Source organism: Gallinula chloropus, assembly GCF_964237585.1.
Source record: "Gallinula chloropus genome assembly, chromosome: 4".
In the NCBI taxonomy this organism is placed as follows: domain Eukaryota; kingdom Metazoa; phylum Chordata; class Aves; order Gruiformes; family Rallidae; genus Gallinula; species Gallinula chloropus.
This window is the reverse complement of record NC_140088.1, coordinates 38356187-38378199: the sequence shown is the minus strand read 5'-3', so window position 1 is coordinate 38378199 and position 22013 is coordinate 38356187. Positions and strand designations below refer to the sequence as shown.

At 53.5% G+C, this 22013-nt stretch overlaps 1 protein-coding gene across 1 annotated transcript in view; it reads right to left on the bottom strand.

The window, feature by feature from the left end:
• Positions 1-549: 549 nt before the first annotated feature.
• Positions 550-22013, bottom strand: part of CCDC9B (coiled-coil domain containing 9B) — a gene marked incomplete at both ends in the record, with an annotated part of 47516 nt that continues 26052 nt past the window's right edge. Inside the window, 7 exons of the mRNA XM_084262971.1 lie at positions 550-1332; positions 1673-1730; positions 7330-7435; positions 7866-7919; positions 8436-8497; positions 9833-10017; positions 13079-13153. Of these exons, the coding sequence (XP_084119097.1) occupies positions 550-1332; positions 1673-1730; positions 7330-7435; positions 7866-7919; positions 8436-8497; positions 9833-10017; positions 13079-13153 (1323 nt within the window). The remainder of the gene's footprint in view (positions 1333-1672; positions 1731-7329; positions 7436-7865; positions 7920-8435; positions 8498-9832; positions 10018-13078; positions 13154-22013) is intronic.

The following is a 22013-nucleotide window of genomic DNA, read 5'->3' as shown; positions in this document are numbered from 1 at the left end:
GTGTTGCACACTGCCTTGCACATTAGTGTTACCACGTATAGCACTCACAGACCTTGCACTGGGATGAGAATCCCAGATGCATTCCACCTTCTTCCAATTACTGTCCGTGAGATGGGCCTCTACCGATCTGCGGGTGTTTTGGGAAAGGCACCTGACCTCAAGTTACTGTAGTTGTGATAATGGTGTTAGTCACCCCGCTATCCTTCCTGAGGTTATCCCTTCACAGGAATAGTGTCAGTTGGTGCCCTGACTAATCCCTATCACCAACCAGACGCAGCAGTCCAGTTTCCTGCACAGATTCTTCCCTCTGACTTCCCATTGTTTCCCCACCCATGTCAGGGCAGTCTGTGTGATGCACAGATTCAAACTGCCTGAGGGATCCATATCACTGCTGATGATTACATTATCTGCTGTGGTGCCATAAGGGCCACAGAACATGGAGTTGTAGACCTGCACTAGGGATAAGAGCGTTAATGGGATAGCAAACGCACCATGGGGAATGGGGCCAGGGACTCACCTTCTGTCTCAGGCAAGCCGGTGCAATCTCTGCTAGTTGACAGTGTCCCCACTGTCCTTGTCCTTGCAATCCTCAGGCTGGTCCCCATCCCTATCCTGTGATGTTCCTGTGTCCTGCTCAGACACAACAGTCTTGTCAGAGCTGGCATTCCCTGGGGGCAGAGGCTCTTCTCTGAGTTCAGTGCCTTCAGCATCTTCACTGCCTTTCAGTGCCAGTGTCTGTCCCTGAAGGGCAGCATCTGAGGTCACTTCCTCCTCTCTTTTTCTCACCAGTTGTCCTTGACCCGCATCCAGTCTATCTCCTGCTGCTGTGTCCAGCTCTCCTCCGTGGCTGTTTGAAGAGTCCTCAGTGGACTGCAGTTCTGGGGCTGTGTTGTTCTCTAAGCCAGCTCTGTCTACATTCGCCCCCACAGGCAATGACGAGGTGTCCTCACTGCCATGCCTGGTGGCTTGCACAGTGCTTGGAAGGCTGCTCTGTGAAGCAGCGCCATTAGCGCTCTCCTCCTGGGAGATGTCAGCAGTGCCAGGCTTCCCATTGGCATTTTCCCCAACACCTTCCTTACTTGACTGGGGCCCTGGCTCCAAGTCATCCGTGTTGGCTGCAGTCCCCTCCACACTGAAGCCCTTTGCTCCTCTCCGCTCCTCCTTCTGGCCGTTGTGGGCAGACTGGACCTTTCCACCTCGTAGCCTTTGTGACAGGAAGGCCCCATGGTCTTGGGGGCTTGGCTGTTTCACCTTCTCCTCCAGCTCAGCTGTGCAGTATTCTTCCATCCCCTCCTCACCTCTGCTCTTCCGCTTGTCTGTACCAAGGCTCCTCTGAGAAAAGAGAGATTTAGTTCAGCATGTTAAAATACCAGTATGTGCTTGGCTGTGATGGTTCACACTGCTAGGGGAAAAATTGATGGAGGCCATTAAAGGAAGCAAAGGATGTAGGTGGGGAAGTGTTCAGAGATGAGAATAAGGGAGGATGGGCTGATGGAGGCTCAGTGCAAAACCAAAGTTGCTCTCGCATCACGCAGTGTGGAGAGTGCTAGCAAGGGGTACACGTACCCCAATACAGAGGTCTCACAGCTCCATGCTGGCTGAGAGCCTCCAACCTTCCCGACACTGCATGCTTGGAGAAAACTCAGCTGCCAGCCTTGACTGATGAACTCACCTGGCTGTCAAGGTCATCCTTCAGAAAAGACATGTCCTCGCCTTCTTTTGCATCCCACCTGTCAATGAATAAATAAATAAATAAACAAACAAATAAATAAATAAATAAACCAGAATGTAGGCCTTCAAGTGACAGGCTCCCTGCCTGGCCCCTGGGAAGGAATTTCTAACAGAACCACGCATTCCTTGTCTGAGCCCCTCCACCAGGCAAGGAGAGATAAAGGTGACAGACAGAACTGGTCTGGTTCCTTTTGGCACCTGCAAAGCACTCAGCCCATCCCAGGACACTCACCTGAGATCACTAAATCTTAGTGAACTGGTTGGTGTGATTCTAAACATAATGAAACATAAAATCCAATTGCCAGAATGGACAATTTCTTGATAGACTAATAAAATAGGTGGTTTGCTTACGCTGATGTTTGCCCCAGTTTTGGCCTGCTTGCCTGGCAGTGCCCAAGTGTCCCAGAGCTCCACAGCAGAGGACAGTGAAAGATATAATTGCTTTGAAGGAGCTTGGAAGACTGGAGACATGGAAACTGCAAATAGACTGCAAGACTGTCCGTAAGGATCACACTGAAGGTCCAGCTAGCCCAGGCTCTCTTCCCCTCTCAGTATCACTACCAGCTGCTTCACGTAGAGTTTGAAAAGAGGGCAAATGCCTTAACCACCTCCCCAGCATTCAGAAATGTGTGGCTCTGGGATTTCTCCAGCCGGAGATGGTCTCTCTGTGGTGAGTCATGCTTAGTAGGCTGTCTCTTCCAAGGATTCCCATAAGCGTGTTTTGACCCTGTAATAAATTTGCAGGAGCCCCATGCCAAAGAGAGACACGGCTCAGTTCAGGGCCGCGGGCCGAGCCGCTTGCTTTCGCCTGCTTGGGTTTGCCAGGGTGAATATAAATCTGAACATGGCCGGGCAGCGCTGCCGGCAGGGAGGGGTCTCCGTAACCCTGCTCTGGGTGTGCCTGCCGCGTCACATCACACACACAGCCAACATCTTACACACACACACACACACACACACACACACACACACACACACACACGTATCTCCCTGCCACATACTCTTAAAGTACAACATGTGAGATTTAATTCTTCTCTAGACTGCCTCTGCGGGGCCCGTCCCAGGTCCCCACAGGAAGGCAAGGACTTTATGGCACGAGCCCATACTCCAGCTGCTCACATTAGTAGTGTTTAAGGTACCTCTTGTAGTTTCACCCCTGTAGCTGGTAAGCACGGAGTACAGCAAACAGCAAATAAAATGGAGACCTTGGAGCCATTGAATGGATACAAACAAGATCCTGATGGAACCCAGCAGCCCTAATGGAGTTTAAGGCACTAAAAAGCTTCCAAGCCTCTGCACGGGAGGAAAAAACATACTGGATAGCATGGCTCCCAGTTCGTCGTGAGGAAAGAAGCTGGCTGTGGAAGCCCTTGACAAGCCAGACATCCTCTCTGCAACCCACCCTCCCTGTGGGACATCCTCTGGGCCTCCCAAGAGAAGGTGCTAAACCTCAATCTAGCTGACCTTCCTCTCTCCCCAGATAAAGAATGCACCCCAGAAACCACTGCTACTTTGAACCAATTGCTGTTGCTGGTGTGCTTTGGTGTGCTTCAATCAGGCATTTCCAGGGCACTGGGGATCTTAGGTCTGCTGGACCCCGGCATGAATCTGCTAATGGGGGAAGGAATTGGGAAGAGGTGAGCAAAGCAAGGGAGTAACCCTGTGTTATTAGAACAGGTGGAAGTGCTGATACCCAGGTACAGCTCTATTCAGTCTGAAATGATGCTGGCTGTTCCACTTGCTGAAGGAGGAACAGTGACCCCTCCGAGCTCTGGAGCAGAAGCCAACAGATACTGCTGCAGAAAAGTCTGAGGGCCACTAACAAGGGGCAGCTCGTTGAGATGTCATGAAACCGCTCCAAGCTGGCCAGTCGAAGGCTCTGCAGCAGACTGTACCAAACATTAAAACCCAGCCTAGCATTATTTAGTTAAATGCCTGCCATGGGACAGCTAGCCAAGGCCTTCCTCAGTGCACGGCTGAGAGCTCAGCGTAGAAGAAATGGCTTAAGACCCTGTGATGATTTCTGGAAAGTAGTCAGCATCTGCCTGTCATAGGCATGCTTTGGGGTATAACAACCTTTGCTGAGGAGAAGAGATGGATATAGGGGAGTGGACAAGCTCTCATCCCTTCACCTGGGTCTGACATGGAGCCCGTGGCAGGACTCATGGGCTGTGGCACAGAGGGAGAAGATCATAGTGTGATCCATCCATCCATCCATCCATCCATCCATCCATCCATCCATCCATTCATCCATCCGCCCTGCCTAGAAAAGGTAAACAACAAACTCTTTGTCCATTCCAAGAAGCTGCTCAAAACCAGCACCGCTTTCCTTTGCCATCTGCTTCCAGCACACAACAAACCAGCCTTATGCATCTAAATCGTACAACGACAGCGTCCATGGAGCAGAGAAGAGTTTTGGGTTCAGCCCAGGGCTGGTGTGAGATTTTAGGAATTAAGGCTGTACTCCGTAAGAAGCACTACATTTTATAAAGGCTGATGACCTCAAGTCAGGTTGTTCGTGTCTGTTAAAGACCTTACAAGCACTGAGAGGGTCGTAGCGTCTGCCCAAGAACTACCCATGCTTTAACCTCTGATATACAATATCAGGTGGATGTATTCTTCCTTTCTCTCCTGCAGAGCAGCTCCTGAAGTAATTCCTGCTCATACATTTCCCTTCTATGCCTCTCCCTGTCCCTGGTTTTTAGTGCTTCCCTTATTGTCTCATAGCCTGTCCCTTTAAAAATGCTCATCTTTCCCAGCTTCCTGACCCTGTTGGTTTCATTTAGCCCTCTCTGCTCTGTGCCCATCACATTTTACATCTTATTTCTCTCTCTCTGGCCAGCTCCCTGTCCTTTTTATCACCACAACTAACCAAATTTCAGTGGCAACCCCCAGAAGCAGAACCACGCTTACTCCTGAGGGTAGTTGTTTGGGTCTGGGAGTTTAGTTTGCCCTTGGTGGGTTAGTGTTCTCCAGTAGGCCAGGACTGGGGGTAATCACTGCAGCTTTCACAGCTCTGAACAGCAGTGTCCAGCCTCCAGCCTGAAGTCTTATCAGAAAGTAACCGCAGAAAGCACATCTATTGGCATAGCGATCCCACACATCCTCTGGAACAGCAGCAATTCCCAGTGCTGGAGCCAGCAGCTATTGGAGACTGAGCATGAGCATAAGCACATCTCAGCAGCTTTTCTCATGTGAGTACATTTACTTGGGGATGGAGCAGAAGAATGGGAAGAGGCGCAATGGGACTTGCAAACAAAGCCAACTTGATTATCCACATGCTGTCAATCCTCTCCATTAATTTATCAAAATTAAGTTTGGTTTTTAAAAGTATGATTAACTAAAAGGGCTGAGGAAGACAGAAGATGGCCCATCTTTATGCTGTAAGTAGATCTAGATTAGGTTTAGAGTAGATTTTTTTGAGTGAGTCTAGAGGAGGCCATGGAGATGATCCAAAGGCTGGAGCAACTCTGCTCTGGAGCCAGGCTGGGAGAGCTGGGCTGGCTCAACCTGGAGAAGAGAAGGCTGCTGCTGAGGAGAGCTCCGAGCCCCTTCCCATCCCTTAAGGGACTCCAGGAGAGCTGGAGAGGGGCTGGTGCCAAGGGCAGCAAGGGCCAGGCCTAGGGGAACAGCCTTCAGCTGCAGGAGGGCAGCTGGGTTGGAGCTGGGAGGCAGAAATCCTTTCCAGGGAGCGGGGAGGCCCTGGCACAGTGTATCCAGAGAAGCTGAGTCTGCTCCAGGACCCCTAGCAGGGCTCAAGGCCAGGCTGGATGGGGCTTGGAGCACCCTGGGCTGGGGATGGTGATGTCCCTGTCCATGGCAGGGGGTCTGAGGGCCCTTCCCACACAAACCATCCTATGACTCCCAGTCCATAGCTTAACTAGCTGAGCATTACAGCTGCTCAGGTGCGTTTCCTCAACACACAGCCACTGGAAACAAAAGGAACTTTAGAACATCCCCAGGCTTAACGCAGTGCCAGGTTCTGCATCACAGACCTACATCTCTTAGCCCTGGTGGCTAAGAGAGCCAATGGGATCCTGGGGTGCATCAGGAGGAGTGTGGCCAGCAGGTCAAAGGAGGTGATCCTCCCCCTCTACTCTGCCCTGGTCAGGCCCCATCTGGAGTATTGTGTCCAGTTCTGGGCTCCCTGGTATAAAAAAGACGGGAATCTCCTGGAGAGAGTCCAAAGGAGAGCTACAAAGATGATTGAGGGCCTGCAGCATCTCGCCTATGAGGAAAGGCTGAGTGAGCTGGGGCTGTTCAGCCTTGAAAAAAGAAGACTAAGGGGGAGACCTTATTAATGTTTATAAATATCTTAAGTATGGGATGCCGGTGGAAATGGCCGGCCCCTTTTCAGTTGTCTCTGGAGACAGGACACGGGGCAATGGCCTCAAGCTGGAGCACAGGAATTTCCACACCAACACATGGAAGAACTGTTACACAGTGAGGGTGACAGAGCACTGGGACAGGCTGCCCAGGCGGGTGTGGAGTCTCCTTCTCTGGAGATATTCAAGACCCGTCTCAATGCCTATCTGTGCAATATGTCCTAGGGAGCTGCTTTGGCAGGGGGGTTGGACCCGATGATTTCTCGAGGTCCCTTCCAACCCCTACAATTCTGTGATTCTGTGATCTGTCGTGACACAGCAGGATCCTGCGTACACAGATGCTCCCCAACGCCCCTCATTGCAGCCAGGTAACAGCAGGCAGCAGCTGGCCTCCGGCGAACCGATTTCTTCCAGGCAGTACTGGGAGCAGCCCTGCAAAGCATGTATCTGTTTATGTATCTGCTCAGCTTCACGGGTCAGAACTGACCCGGGTGGTTGGAGAATGCTGACATTAAAAGCTACTGGAATGGGTTTGTGTTCTGGATAAACGAAGAGGCTCAGGGTATGTAATCAACTCCTCATCCCTTTGTTGCCCACTAAAGGGCACGGCAGCGCTGGGAAGGTGATTACTGTTATTAAACCGTCAGCATGGCTCCAGGAAACTGCGCTGAAATTTAATTATGGAGAGCGGCAGGGAAGGCGGGGCCCCTGGGAGGATGTGGGCGAACCTGTAAAATGCATTTAGCTTTGCTGATATTCTGAAATTACTTGTCTGGAACTATTGTGCTGCTGTGTGCTACCCACAGCTGGCAGGACCTGTCCACTTCCTTCCTCGCATCCTTAAGAACAGTTAGTAAGGAGGGAAATCCATCTGTACCACTGTAGCAATCTCAGTTTCCATTGGTTCATTGGGAACTATCCTTGGAGGCTGCTCCTCTGTATCAGCAGCACCTTGAAATCAGGTAAAATGCATTCAGAATCTTGCTGGGGTGTGTGCCAGATTACCCTGAGTCACCAAATCCCCTCTCTCCCCAGCTGTTCTGCAGTGAGTGGATGCAGAGGACCAGTACAGTGATGATGAACTTCACAAGTACCACAAACTCCAGCAAGTTACGCCCTGCCAGACCTGGTCCCAGCCAACATGAACTCATCTGAAAAGATCCATGGAACAATACCTCTTTTTGCCCATCCCTCTTCACAACCAGGCAAGGAATGAGACCTAGACATGCACATCAGAACCACTAGCTCGCAGGAGTGCTGCCAGCCTCCTCACCTTCTGGCTCTGCCGGTCAGCCTGTCCTTTCCTTTGGCTCGGCTGCTCACAGCTGGGACTGCTTTCGGACCAGGATCGCTCACGTTCACTCCGTGCTGTCCTCCGCCTATGAGACAGGTTGGAAATGTCACACAAAAGCAAGAACCAGCTGACGGACTAGTGAAGGGGCCAACATGTCTGCATGGGGAATACCTCTGCATGGGGAAGCCCCTGAAGCTGTATGCAGACTGTATGTCTATTTTCTAAAGCAATAAATACAACTTGAGAATTTAGGACTGTTTCTTCTGGGTTTTTTTATTCCAAATTCCAATTCTAGTTTTAAATCTGATTCCTTGGATACAGTGTACCTCGTGTTGTTCTTGGAAAACAGGTTCTTGTTCTCCGTTACCACACAGCTACAAGAGCAGGCACGAGGTATGTTCCCAAAAGGCCCTCTGAACCTGGGAGAGTGCCTGACAAAAGTTGTCTGTGCGAGGGCACTGCAGAGGTGCTGACATTTAGTGGGGTGATGCAGCCCAGCCATGTGCTTTACTCACCTCTCCCGTCGGGAGGAAAGGACCTGTGCTGGAATTTCCGTGCGTTTCTTCCCCCTGGAAGGACAAAGGAAAGCCATGTACAGAAGTGAGTGAGGTTCTCTAATGGACATGCAGCAGAAAGCCTGGCATTCAAATAGGGTGTCACAAGGGAAAGCTTTGTTCTGCCAGTCCATCTCCTGAGAAACAGGAGTCACGATGGACTTAGGCTAGTAAATAAGCCAGCATGTGCCACAGGGATCAGAGATGTGCTCTGGAATAGGATTGCCTCTCAAACCAGTGTTTGGGAAAGGAGGCAGTGCTGAGCCTCCATATCATTTCATACGAGGTTGCAGAAATGGTGCCGCTGCTCTCCCTGGGAAGGTAAGAAGCACTAACACCCAGACGCTCAAATCCCATCCCCTGAGCACTCTGCAAAGCAGAGAGGGCAGAGACCCCAACGCTGCGCTCAGAGGCACTGGCCCAGGAAAGCAGAGTTTCACAACTGACAGCTGTGACAGCTGCTGTGGCACTGGGATTCGCACAATCAGCATTCACTAGCATCAGGACAGAGTCTAGGTGTCCCTTGCCAACCTTTCTTATTGCTGGGATTATCCAAGGCTGGCTCCCCATCCTTAACAAAGTCCTCTTCAAACCTGCAGGTTAAAAACAGGCATTGTCAGACCTGACCGTTCTCCTCCAGCGTGCAAAAGCGTGGGCAGGAGACCTCGAGACGACGCAGGCTCCAGCCTTCGGCCCTTCTGCGCCTGACTACTGGCAAATATATGCAGGTTCATCAGCAGGAGCTGAAACTGCAGGCACTAGCCAGAAGAAATGAGGCTGTGAGGCAATTCTACCCCAAAGGAGAACCTCCAAAACCTTTACATCAGTCCCCACATATAAATATATATAAATATATATATTTCATTCTTTGAACATCCATGAAGCCTACAGATGCCTTTGGTGCAACTGTACGAGGTTCAAATGCAGCTTCCCAAGCTCCTAATCACAATCTGAATTAGCTTCAGACCTCTGCATCAGGCTCATTCAGTTGGTTTCTAGTCCTGCCTGTTGGGCATCACAGCTTTTCTCTTAAAAGTTGATGTACAGGGGAACAGCAGGGCTCAGAACTGTCTTGACAGCAACCTCAGCACCCACTTAAGTCAATTCACCTCTAATTTTTAGGACCTCAGGGACTAAAAATCTTTATATTTGGTCCCATCCCTCAGCCAAAAGGCTGTCCCCTCTCCCTGCCCTGTGCACTCTTTTACCAGCAAGCCTAAGTGACATTCCCTACCTCCACACCCTATCAAACCCTCTTCCTGCTGCAAGTGCCAAGTCATCCTCCAAAGCTGGTGTGACCAGCTGAACAAGCAGAGTTAGAGGAACAGTGTTTAAAGTAGGGAAGTGTCAGACCCCATTAGGAGCTCTCCCATATCGCCATCCCCAGGCATTTCTCCCGTATCACAAGGTGGACCTTTGAAGTGATCTAGCCCCACTAGTTTATGAGGTGTGGAGGATTTAGGAATGTTGGCCTGCCCCATGATTGAAAAGGAGAAACAAGCAGGGCGGTGAGAAAACCTGTGGACTAGCAACGCGAGTGTGTCCACCCTTGTTTCTAGAAGAGCACCTGCACCCCTCCTGTCCATGTGGAGACAGTGAGGACCCTCCAGACGTAGAGTGAGCTGTGATGCACACTCCCCTCTCTCCTACAGTCCAAACTATGGTGGAACCACAAGCAGGCAATGTCTGTCAGCACCTGGTATCTCCTATCAGGGTAGGAGACCTCATGTCAGAAACAAAATACAACCTCTCTGATATGTAGTCCCACTGACAGACATGGTCAGGAAGAGACAGCAGTGGGGATCTGGTGAGGAAAGGGCACGCAACAGCATGGGATTTGATCATCAGTGAATATCTGAGCAAGATCTCACTGCTGGCTTTAGATGGCCTGCTGCAGATAAACCACCCCGGAACAGCGGAGAACCTACATGTGCTCCGACTTCTCCACATCCCACGCGCGTCGCCACTCGCCCTTTGCGTTCTTGTGACGTGCCAGTCGTTCCAGGTCAATCTGATCTCGCTCTTTCTTCCAGCGTATGTACTCTGAGCGTTCCCGTCCAGTCATGGGGAAGCTCAGATCTCCAGGGCTCCTCTGGACTGACTTTCCACCCTCCTAGTGAAGGCAAAAGAGCTTCTTAATAAAATATCCGAAACAGGCACCTTTGCTGCGCTTTGTGCTGTCACTGTCACCAGAAATGCCTGGTAACATTTGAAAACAACTTGCAGCTCCGCTCTCTGAAGTGATGTGCACACCAAAGGGCTCTGCTTTGCCCATAGCCTAAATGTACTGGTCCCAGGGCTAACGGAGTCTACACGGAGGGAAACTGAGGTGGGAGAAGTTACCCAGCTTGCCTGGAGTCACATTATGTATCCAGAGCCAAATCAGAACAAGCAACCATTCCCTCCCAGGGATATTCAGCTATCACAGTGATAATTTGTGGCAAGGTGTTTCTGAAAAGTTGCTCCCCTTCCTCCAGATGATATGAACAGTGTTGTGTTTCAAAGGATTAAAATTGCTTCCACCTGAACCCTTGGGTTTTGCCATCAATACACATTCCTTGTGCCTTAATCAGATGGGACTTCACTGTCCTTCCCCTAACCTAAACCATAATGGTTCTTTGGCTCTTGCAGTGCTCTCTAACCTCCTGATTTGTGAAGCAGCTGCCCTTAAGATGTAGTTTTTCACTCCAGATATTCAGTCCCGGATCACAAACTTCTAAAGCGTGCCCCAGTAGCTCAGGGTGCAAATGGTCACAGGATCGATTCACCTCATTGTGCAGTCACTTCACCTGCAGGCAGCGGCTTTCACCTGCTGTGTTCCTGCTCACCTGAAGTTTTTAAACCCACATATTTGGAGGACAAATCCTATGAGGAGCAGCTGAGGGAGCTGGGGGTGTTCAGCCTGGAGAAGAGGAGGCTGAGGGGAGACCTTCTCACTGCCTACACTGACCTGACAGGAGGGTGCAGAGAGGTGGGCGATGGTCCCTTCAGCCAGGTGACAGGAGATGGGATGAGGGGAAATGGCCTCAAGCTGCACCAGGGCAGGGTCAGATCAGATGTTAGGGAAAAGTTGTTTCCTGAAAGAGTTGTGGGGATGTGGAACAGGCTGCCCAGGGAGGGGGTTGAGTCCCTGCCCCTGGATGTGTTTACCAGACGGGTAGATGAGGTGCTCAAGGATATGGTTTAGCACAGGACAGGAACGGTTGGACTGGATGATCTTAAAGGTCTTTTCCAACCTGGTGATTCTGGGATTCTCCAGTTTTCCAGGAAGCGGAACTTTGCTAAGGTTCACTTATGTCATATAGTTGTTCCTGGAGTGCTCACAACATATCCCAACAGAGTTTGAGAGGCTGAGCTCCCATAAAAGATGCAGTGGGATGATGAATTGTCCCACCTGAAGACTTCAGGACACTTTGTTATGCCTACAAAACCCTTCACCCTGACAAGCAGGAGAAGGCAGACAGCCAGGTGCTCACAGGAGCCCACAGTCACAGGGTACACGTATCCGAGTGCCAAGAGCCGCATTCTCGGAGCGAAGAGGCTTTCCACCTTCATCACTTTCAGCCTCTTGGTTTACCAATCCTCCCCATGACAGACCAGTTAAGGGCTGCCACTGTTCATAAATTGAAAGCCTGATGAAAAGACAGTTCAGAGCTGACCTAACATGTGATGCGGGGGGTAACCCAGCTGCCAGGTTAATGGCCGTGGTGCAAACAGGAGCCAACTGGCTATTGGTGTGTTGTCAAGCAACACTGTGTAGAAAATAGCTTAAGCCCTGGGGTGCTAATTACCAGCAGATAATTGATCACGTGCCCTTCCATGCCAGACACCCTCACCCCATCCCCAAACAGGAATTAACTCCACAGCACTGCTAAAAGCAGAGCAGCGGGGAAAAAGTGACTGAAAGCCCTGTTACCAAGGAGACCCACCTGCGTGGGCTGGAGACGGGGTGGCAGTAATTGCTCCTCCATTTGTTCTCTGGCAGGATCTGGGGGACCTGAGCTGCATCCCCAAGAAAGGAGAGATAAGGTCCGCAGAAAGGCATGGTGCACCAGGACAACACAAGGGCAAGCACAGGTCCCTGGCTTGGGTGCTCCCACAGCTTCCAGCTGTGGCACAGCAAGGCACAGGGGGTGCTGCCATGGTGGATCCTGATGCACTCAAAGGACAAGCACAAAAGAGCTGAGTGGCACATGGCTGCTGAGAGCAGGGTTCAACCTGTAGAGCTAGAGAACAAGGGAAGTGCCCTGCATCATTACATTGGCCGTAAGCAAAGGGCAAGCCAAAAGCAAGGGAAAGGCTGTGGAACAGGCTGCCGAAGGAGGGGGCTGAGTCCCCGCCCCTGGGTGTGTTTAACAGATAGGCACATGTGGTGCTCAGGGATATGGTTTAGCATAGGACAGGAACGGTTGGACTTGATGATCTTAAAGGTCTTTTCCAACCTGGTGATGCTGTGAAAGGCTGAGGCAGGTGTCTGTGCTCTCTTGTGGACAGATGTTGAGGTGGCTGTGTGGCCCACAGAACAGGGCGGGGGGAGCTGGTTCCTGACCAGGAGCTCACCTTAGTTGCAGCATAGCTGTGCTTAGCTGGTGCTCTGCTGTTCTGCTCCAGGGTAGTCAGCTGGAATTAATGTTTAAGAGCCCATCTGTGTCCTCCTAATGAATCCCACTGAGGTGGGGCTATTCAATTTGCACTCCATTAATTGAGAGCATCTGCAGGCTTCGGGGAACCAGCATGTCCTCCAGGTTTTGCATTAAACAGTCAGTGGGAAGGCCTGTGCTTTAATTTACCTCCATCCTACCCAGCTTCTGTGGAAGTGAGAAGCTGTAGCTAATACGGCCGGAGCCTGTCAACCCACAAGCAAATGTTTTGGGGAGATAAACCAGAAACCCCATGGGTGAGCACATGTTGAGCTGCATAACGCATCCCTGCTGCTGTGCTAGGCACTTAAGCAGCCAAGGTGTGAAGGGCAGGTCCCCTGCCATCTCTTTCCACTGCCGCTTTGCTCCGGGTGTGTTAGCAGCACAGCAAAGCTTTATATGACAAGAGGAATGAACAGTGGAGCACACTGCTGCTTTAGGACTGAGGCAACTCTCACTGATGAGGAGGCACATCCTCCTGGTTTCTTCTTCCAAGGGAAGGGTCTCCCCAGAGGGACACTGGGCCCCACTCACCTTCCGGCCGTGCTCACTTTCCGGTCCTCTGTCACTGTCAGATCTCCTTTTCTCTGCTGTTCTCCTCTCCTCTGCCTGCAAGAGCACAAAGGAATTATAATCAAGGAGCAAGCAAGGATTCCTGGCAGGGGAGTTGTGCCTGACCCTGTGCCCACCGGGACACGTAACTGCCCAGAAAAGGTCGGCAAAAGAGGAAACGTTGGTTTCTGGGGTCATGAATCAAACTGATGTGGAAAAGAATTCAGAAAGTGATGCATGAATAAAGGGATGTGTTCCCACAAGTCCCTCCTCCTCTCAAGCACAGACAGGTGTCCTGTATGGTCCCATTTCTTTCCAAGGCAGACCAAGTTTCAGGTCCCTTTTCAGATTTGAGCCAACAATCCATTCAACTGCACAAGAGCTGGGAGCGATTTTTGTCTCTGTCAAACACAGTGCCCTTCAACTGGGGTCCATCCTTACTTCCACCAGGTTTAGCCATGCTGCCACCAGACTGGCAAGCTGGTGTTGACAACCCCCAGCCTGGCAGGAGGTGAAAATTAGCCTGTCCATCTTAATGAACTATAGACATGCTCTGGGCCAAGCATGTCTCTGCCCCTATGTGGGACTGGAAATACAGACACAGCCATGTCCAAGGACAGGGTGGAATCACAGTAGATCTTAGCAGAGCAGTCAGCAGACCATAACTCTCTTGAAAAACAGGCTTGTTGCCCTGGTTAGTGCTGTCAGGGTACTCCGGGAGGGCAGGGTACCATCCTGCCCCCCTCGATGCTCAGCCCCTCAGGGCAGGAGGCTGATGCTTGCTTGGAGCTGTGCCCGGGGTGGCCACACACCTTGGTAAGCTGCTTGCAGCCCCAGCCGGACGCTGCCACAGCATGTGATCTGCAGCACAGCAGTGGCTGCCAAGCAGCACAGCGTTCATCACAGATGCCCCCCCTCCCCCCCCCCCCCCCCGCCATGAAACCATACATGGCAGTCTCGGGGCGGCCTTGCATGAGCAGAGGCTTCTGTGGAGCCAAGGCACCCCAAAATTGCCCTCCCTGATGTACTGCTACAGGGATGAGGAATCCCTGAGGCTGAGATTACCGTGCTGCCGGTTTCCACTGCCAAGCAAAATCAAAACACAAAAAGGAAAACTGCAGCACACACTGTCAGGTCAGGGGTTCTCGAAAGAGTTGGGGCTTTGAGGGCTGACCCAGGCTGGAAACAGGACTTTTCCTGCAGTCCTTTGCCAGCCCCAGGTTTAGCCCAGCGTTACGGGGCTGGATGCGTGAAAGGTAGGTGGGAAGTGTGACTGTGAGTGCTCATGGACACTGCTCTCAGTGCCTAACTGGGCTGACTGGTGTGAAGCTGGTGTAGCTCCAGTGCAGGTGGAAGCATGAGTTAAACACGTCCCTGGAAATAGCAAGATGTTCGCTAGAACGCAAGGGAATAGTGTGAAGCTGCTCCAAGGGAGGTTTAGGTTGGATGTTAGGAAGAGGTTCTTCAATGAGAGGGTGATCGGGCCAGACTACCCAAGGAAGGAGTCACAGCCCCGAGGTGGACTGGAACAGGCTGCCATGGGGGGTTGTTCAGGCTCCTTCTCTGGAGATATTCAAGACCCGTCTGGGACCCTGGAGCAGCAGCAGCATGATGGCCACAGCAGGAATCAGCAGGCCCCACAATACACCACCAGGAGAAGCAGGAGGCAGCCACAGACCAGCCCTCCAAGGCCCCAAAGGGCCATCCCGGCGGCCTCAGCAAGGAGGCAGCGGCAACAACAGACAGGCCGGGATTTCTCCAGTGATCAGCGTGAAAGCAGGAGCCGCTCCCGGCGGAGGTCGCGCAGCAGGTGTGGCCAAGCTGGACGGGAACAGTCAGGGGGCCAGCGCAGCGGCTGGCGCCGTGGGGCCAGGGAGCCTCGCAATGCTCCAAACACATATCGGAGCAGGTCCCGCAGGCGAGGCCGGGAGGAGCCCAGCATGGGACCAAGCACAGTGAGGCCCCAGCAGCAGAGTAGGAGGGGTGGTGCTGGGAGCCCAGCTCCAAGGGCCCAGCGGCACATCCCGGCCTCCTCGGAGCGAGCTCCCAGGCAGCAACGCCGTGCCCCAGCTAGTTCTGGGAGAAGGGAACGCCGCCAGCAGGGAGGCCGCAATCCCTCCAGGCAAGGCGGTGCAGCAAGGAGCCGGTCCCGCAGCCCGGCCAGGCGCAGGGACCGGTAGCACAGCCTGCCAACCACCAAACCGGTACAGGCCACCTGTTCCAGGGCCTGACCTCTTTCTAAATAAACACACTTTGTTCTCTCATGGGGTAGAACTTCTGGCATTTCAGTTTGTGGCCGCTGTGTCTTGTGCTGTCACTGTGTGGATGTGTGTGCCCAGGGCCTCTTGCTGCTGCTCTGGCACAAACGTGGCTGTGGGGCTGCAGCAGTTGGTGGGCACCGGACCTGAAGGCGATGGGGTGGAGGCCACTGGGCAGGCAAAGGGTGCCTTGTGCTGCTTCTGCGCAACCTGGTCTGGCTGGAAGAGGTGCTGAGCTTTGATTCCTGGACGTTGGCATGGCCCTTCCATGGGGAACCAATGCTGGTCGACAGGTGTTTGGGTAGTACCCGATGTGGCATTTCCATCCGGTGTCCTTCTATGAATGAACTGGGGCTGTTGGGCCTTGAGAAAAGAAGCCTGAGAGGGGATCTGATCAGTGTTTATCAATATCTGAAGTGTGGGACGCAGGGGGAAATGGCCAGCCTCTTCTCAGTGGTCTGTGGGGACAGGACAAGTAGCGGTGGCCTCAAGGTGGAGCACAGGAAGTTCCGCACCAATATGCGGAAGAACTTCTTCCTGGTGAGGGTGACAGAGCACTGGGACAGGCTGCCCAGGGGGGTGTGGAGTCTCCTTCTCTGGAGATATTCAAGCCCCGTCTGGACGCCAACCCGTGCGACCTGTCCTAGGGATCGTGCTTTGGCAGAGGGTTGGACTCGGTGAGCTCTGGAGGTGCCTTCCAACCCCGACAATTCTGTTAATTCCATGATGGGGTAACAGAGCTGGTGGGCAAGGGAAGGGGGACAGGCATCATGTTCCTGGATTTGTGCCAGGCATTCCACATTGTCCAGCACAACATCCTTGTCTCTAAATAGGAGAGACGTGGACTTGGTGGATGGACACTCTGTAGGCCTGTGTGACCAGAGGAAGCCAGCAGCCGTCTGGCTTCTGTGGTAGCTCTGCACTGGGCATGGTGCCCTTGCCAAGTGGGTTGTTGTTTTGGAGAGGGGGTTTCCCCCCGAGAGACCAGGGTTTGTGTCTGCTGGGTGTGGTCCCCAAAAGCCTCATGATGCAATCATAGAATCCTAGCAACTCCTGAGTTGGAAGGGACCTGTAAGGATCATTGAGGCCAACTCCAGGCATCACACAGGCCCAGCCAATCAGAGAACACGACTTAGTGCATCATCAAAAACCTCTGTGACATCACCCCTTTATAAGCGAGGACAGCCCTGCCGGGGCTCACTGCCGTCCTCGTGCACGGCGAGTGAGGGTCTGCAGGTGAGGGGGGACACAGGACCCCCATCCCGCAGGCTCCCTGCCAAGAGTGGAGAGAGGATCTGTCAGACGGGGTCATCGGCAGGCCCGGGACACCAGACCCGACCTGCTGCGCCTCAACATCTGTGCTGCCCCTGACAAGAGACCAGGAACCACGTTCCTGCCTTTCCAATTGCTGCCTGTGCCTGTTGTGTCAGAGAGGTGAGTTCCCATCCTGCCCAGAGAGCCGGAGCACACACAGACGGCCCTGGTGTCACCCAGGTGTCTGGTCTGGGACACTGCCCGAAGTTTGTGGCAGCACAAGCACAGCCCCAGGGCTGAGCACTTGCCTCTTCAGCAGCTTTGCTGCTTCCTCAGGTCACATCTCCAGGACAGGTCATCAGCTTTGTGCCTCTTGGCTTTGCAGCTCGAGATGGCATCGGAGGATGACATGCCGGGATGCAGCAACTCTTCCCCTGCTGCCAGCCCCAGCGAGGAGGTCCTGGCCATGCTGCTGGCTTCCTCGCAGAGCCCAACCTGCCCCATTTGCCAGGAGACCATCACTGACGAGGCCTGCGTGAGCTGGTGCAGGCACATTTTCTGTTTTGCCTGCATAATGGAGGAGGCCCATGTGAAAAGCGTGTGCCCAGTCTGCCAGGGGTCTTTCCAGACCGTCTTCCACAAGATGGGAGTCGATGAATATGAGGTGCACAGGGTCGTCCCAGACAGGAGGAGGAGGAGGCGGCTATCTTTACGCCCCTTTCCAGAATCAAGGCGGCGTGCTTCCTCAGACACACTGCAAGGTGACTCTTCTGACAATGAGGAAAGCAGTGGCCAGGCTGGCACCTCAGACCAGGACCAGAGCAGGGCCCCGGAGCAGGACCAGACTGAGGTCCCGGAGCAGGACCAGAGTGGGGCCCTGGAGCAGGACCAGCGTGGAGCTCCAGAGCAGGACCACAGTGGGGCCCCGGAGCAGGACCACAGTGGGGCCCCAGAGCAGGACCACAGTGGGGCCCCGGAGCAGGACCAGACTGGGGCCCCGGAGCAGGACCACAGTGGGGCCCCGGAGCAGGACCAGACTGGGGCCCCGGAACAGGACCAGAGTGGGGCCCCGGAACAAGACCAGAGAAGGGCCCCAAAGCAGGACCAGAGCGGGGGCCAGGAGCAGGACCAGAGCGGGGGCCAGGAGCAGGACCAGAGGGGGGCCCCGGAGCAGGACCAGAGTGGAGCCCCAGAGCAGGACCAGAGCGGGACCCTGGAGCAGCAGCAGCAGCATGATGGCCACAGCAGGAATCAGCAGGCCCCACAATACATCACCAGGAGAAGCAGGAGGCAGCCACAGACCAGCCCTCCAAGGCCCCAAAGGGCCATCCCGGCGGCCTCAGCAAGGAGGCAGCGGCAACAACAGACAGGCCGGGATTTCTCCAGCGATCAGCGTGAAAGCAGGAGCCGCTCCCGGCGGAGGTCGCGCAGCAGGCGCGGCCAAGCTGGACGGGAACAGTCAGGGGGCCAGCGCAGCGGCTGGCGCAGTGGGGCCAGGGAGCCTCGCAATGCTCCAAACACATATCGGAGCAGGTCCCGCAGGCGAGGCCGGGAGGAGCCCAGCATGGGACCAAGCACAGTGAGGCCCCAGCGGCAGAGTAGGAGGGGTGGTGCTGGGAGCCCAGCTCCAAGGGCCCAGCGGCACATCCCAGCCTCCTCGGAGCGAGCTCCCAGGCAGCAACGCCGTGCCCCAGCTAGTTCTGGGAGAAGGGAACGCCGCCAGCAGGGAGGCCGCAATCCCTCCAGGCAAGGCGGTGCAGCAAGGAGCCGGTCCCGCAGCCCGGCCAGGCGCAGGGACCGGTAGCACAGCCTGCCAACCACCAAACCGGTACAGGCCACCTGTTCCAGGGCCTGACCTCTTTCTAAATAAACACACTTTGTTCTCTCATGGGGTAGAACTTCTGGCATTTCAGTTTGTGGCCGCTGTGTCTTGTGCTGTCACTGTGTGGATGTGTGTGCCCAGGGCCTCTTGCTGCTGCTCTGGCACAAACGTGGCTGTGGGGCTGCAGCAGTTGGTGGGCACCGGACCTGAAGGCGATGGGGTGGAGGCCACTGGGCAGGCAAAGGGTGCCTTGTGCTGCTTCTGCGCAACCTGGTCTGGCTGGAAGAGGTGCTGAGCTTTGATTCCTGGACGTTGGCATGGCCCTTCCATGGGGAACCAATGCTGGTCGACAGGTGTTTGGGTAGTACCCGATGTGGCATTTCCATCCGGTGTCCTTCTATGAATGAACTGGGGCTGTTGGGCCTTGAGAAAAGAAGCCTGAGAGGGGATCTGATCAGTGTTTATCAATATCTGAAGTGTGGGACGCAGGGGGAAATGGTCAGCCTCTTCTCAGTGGTCTGTGGGGATAGAACAAGTGGCGGTGGCCTCAAGGTGGAGCACAGGAAGTTCCGCACCAATATGCGGAAGAACTTCTTCCTGGTGAGGGTGACGGAGCACTGGGACAGGCTGCCCAGGGGGGTGTGGAGTCTCCTTCTCTGGAGATATTCAAGCCCCGTCTGGATGCCAACCTGTGCGACCTTCAACTTCCCTGACATATGCTGGGAGTACAGCACAGCACAGAAGAAGCAGTCTAGGAGGTTTTTGGAGTGCATAGAGGATGCCTTCCTGATGCAGCTGGTCAGAGAGCCCACAAGAGGAACTGCCCCGCTAGACCTGCTGTTCATGAACAGGGAAGGTCTGGTAGGAGATGTGAAGGTTGGGGACTGCCTTGGACAGAGTGACCATGAAATGATACATTTCTCAATTCATGGTGGAGCTTGGAGGGGGAATAGTAAAACTGCTACCTTGGACTTCCGGAGGGCGGACTTTGATTTGTTCAAGAGACTGGTAGGGGGAGTCCCTTGGCATTTAGTCCTAGCGAACAAAGGGGTACAAGAGAGCTGGTTGCTCTTCAAGAAGGAAGTCTTAAGGGCGCAGGAGCAGGCGGTCCCCCTGAGCCGCAAAATGAGCCAGCGGGGAAGAAGACCGGCGTGGATGAATAGGGAGTTATTCTTGAGGCTCCGGGAGAAAAAGAGAATCTACCGCCTGTGGAAGGAGGGACGGGCAACTGAGAATGAATTCAAGGAAGTCGTCAGGATGTGTAGAGGTGAAATCAGAAAGGCAAAAGCCCAGCTTGAATTTAACCTGGCCGCTGGGGTGAAAAGGAATAACAAACTCTTTTATAAGTACATTAAAAGTAAGAGGAGGACAAAGGAGAATATCCACTCTTTACTGGATGAGGCTGGGAATATGATCACTGAGGATAAGGAAAAGGCGGAGGTTCTGAATGCCTTCTTTACGTCTGTCTTTAAAGGTCAGACCAGTTATGCTCAGGGTACTCCTCTCTCTGACCTGGTAGTCTCGGCTGGGGAGCATGCTAACTCCCCTGTGATTCTGGAAGAAACGGTCAGAGACTTCCTACTCCAACTGGACTGCCACAAGTCCATGGGGCCTGATGAGATCCACCCGAGAGTGCTGAGGGAACTGGCAGAGGTGGTAGCCAAGCCGCTTTCCATTATCTATCAGCTCTCCTTGTTGACTGGTGAGGTCCCAGAAGACTGGAGGCTCGCCAATGTGACTCCCATTTACAAGAAAGGTTGTAAGGAGGATCTGGGGAACTACAGGCCTGTTAGCCTGACCTCGGTTCCAGGGAAGGTTATGGAACAGATAGTCTTGAGGGAGATCATGCGGCATCTGCGGGATGGCCGGGGGATTAGGCCTAGCCAGCATGGGTTCATGAAGGGCAGGTCCTGTTTGACCAACCTGATCTCCTTCTATGATCTAGTGACCCATCTGCTGGATGAGGGAAAGGCTGTTGATGTGGTCTACCTAGACTTCAGCAAAGCCTTTGACACTGTCTCCCACGGTATTCTCCTGCAGAAGCTGGCAGCCCGTGGCTTGGATGGGTACACCCTCGGCTGGGTAAGGAGCTGGCTGGAGGGCCGGGCTCAGAGAGTGGTAGTAAATGGAGTTAAATCCAGCTGGCGACCGGTCACGAGTGGTGTTCCCCAGGGGTCGGTGCTGGGGCCTGTCCTCTTCAATATCTTTATTGATGACCTAGATGAGGGCATTGAGTGCACCCTCAGTAAGTTTGCAGATGACACTAAATTGGCTGGGAGTGTGGATCTGCCTGGGGGTAGCGAGGCCCTACAGAGGGATCTGGACAGGCTGGAGAGCTGGGCTGAAGCCAATGGCATGAGGTTCAACAAGAGCAAATGCCGAGTCCTGCACTTTGGCCACAACAACCCCAGGCAGCGCTATAGGCTTGGGGTGGAGTGGCTGGAGGACTGTGTGGAGGAAATGGACCTGGGGGTACTGATTGATGCACGGCTGAACATGAGCCAACAGTGTGCGCGGGTGGCCAAGAGGGCCAACAGCATCCTGGCTTGCATCAAAAATAGTGTTACTAGTAGGAACAGGGAGGTGGTTGTCCCCCTGTACTCAGCACTTGTGAGGCCACATCTCGAGTACTGTGTTCAGTTTTGGGCCCCTCACTACAGGAAAGACATTGAGGCCCTGGAACGCGTTCAGAGGAGGGCTACTAAGCTGGTGAGGGGTCTGGAACACAGGCCTTACGAGGAGCGGCTGAGGGAGCTGGGATTGTTCAGCCTGGAGAAGAGGAGGCTCAGAGGAGACCTTATGGCTCTCTATAGCTTCCTTAAGGGGGGTTGTAGTGAGCTAGGGGTCGGCCTCTTCTCCCGTGTAGACAGCGACAGAACTAGAGGGAATGGTATCAAGCTGCGGCAGGGGAGGTTCAGGCTGAACATTAGGAAGCACTACTTCTCTGAAAGGGTAGTCAGGCACTGGAATGCACTGCCCAGGGAGGTGGTGGAGTCACCGACCCTGGGGGTGTTCAAGGAAAGACTGGACGTTGTATTGAGGGACATGGTTTAGTGGGAGCTAGTAGTAATAGGTGAATGGTTGGACTGGATGATCTTTTAGGTCTTTTCCAACCTTGATAATTCTGTGATTTCTGTGATTTCTGTGACCTGTCCTAGGGATCGTGCTTTGGCAGAGGGTTGGACTCCGTGAGCTCTGGAGGTGCCTTCCAACCCCGACAAGTTCTGTGAATCTGTTACTGAGTTCAAGAAGCATCGGGACAATGTGGTGAGTCCTGTGCTCTGACTTGGCTGGCCCTGTGTGGAGAGCCAGGGTTTGGACTCAATTATCTTTACGGGTCCCTTCTAACTCAGGAAATTCTAGGATTCTATGATTGTCCTAGGATTTCTCAGCTAAGATTTGGGAGAAAATGCAGATGCGTCTGTGTGGTGAGTCCTCACCACATTCTACCCTGTCACAAAACAGGCCAGGGTGTGGTGAAATAAGATGCTTGGCATTCATTTCAAAAGATTGCTGCAAAAACTTAATGTAACCAAAAATGCTCCCTCCAGGCCCAACGTCAGCTACTCATGCAGCTTCATCT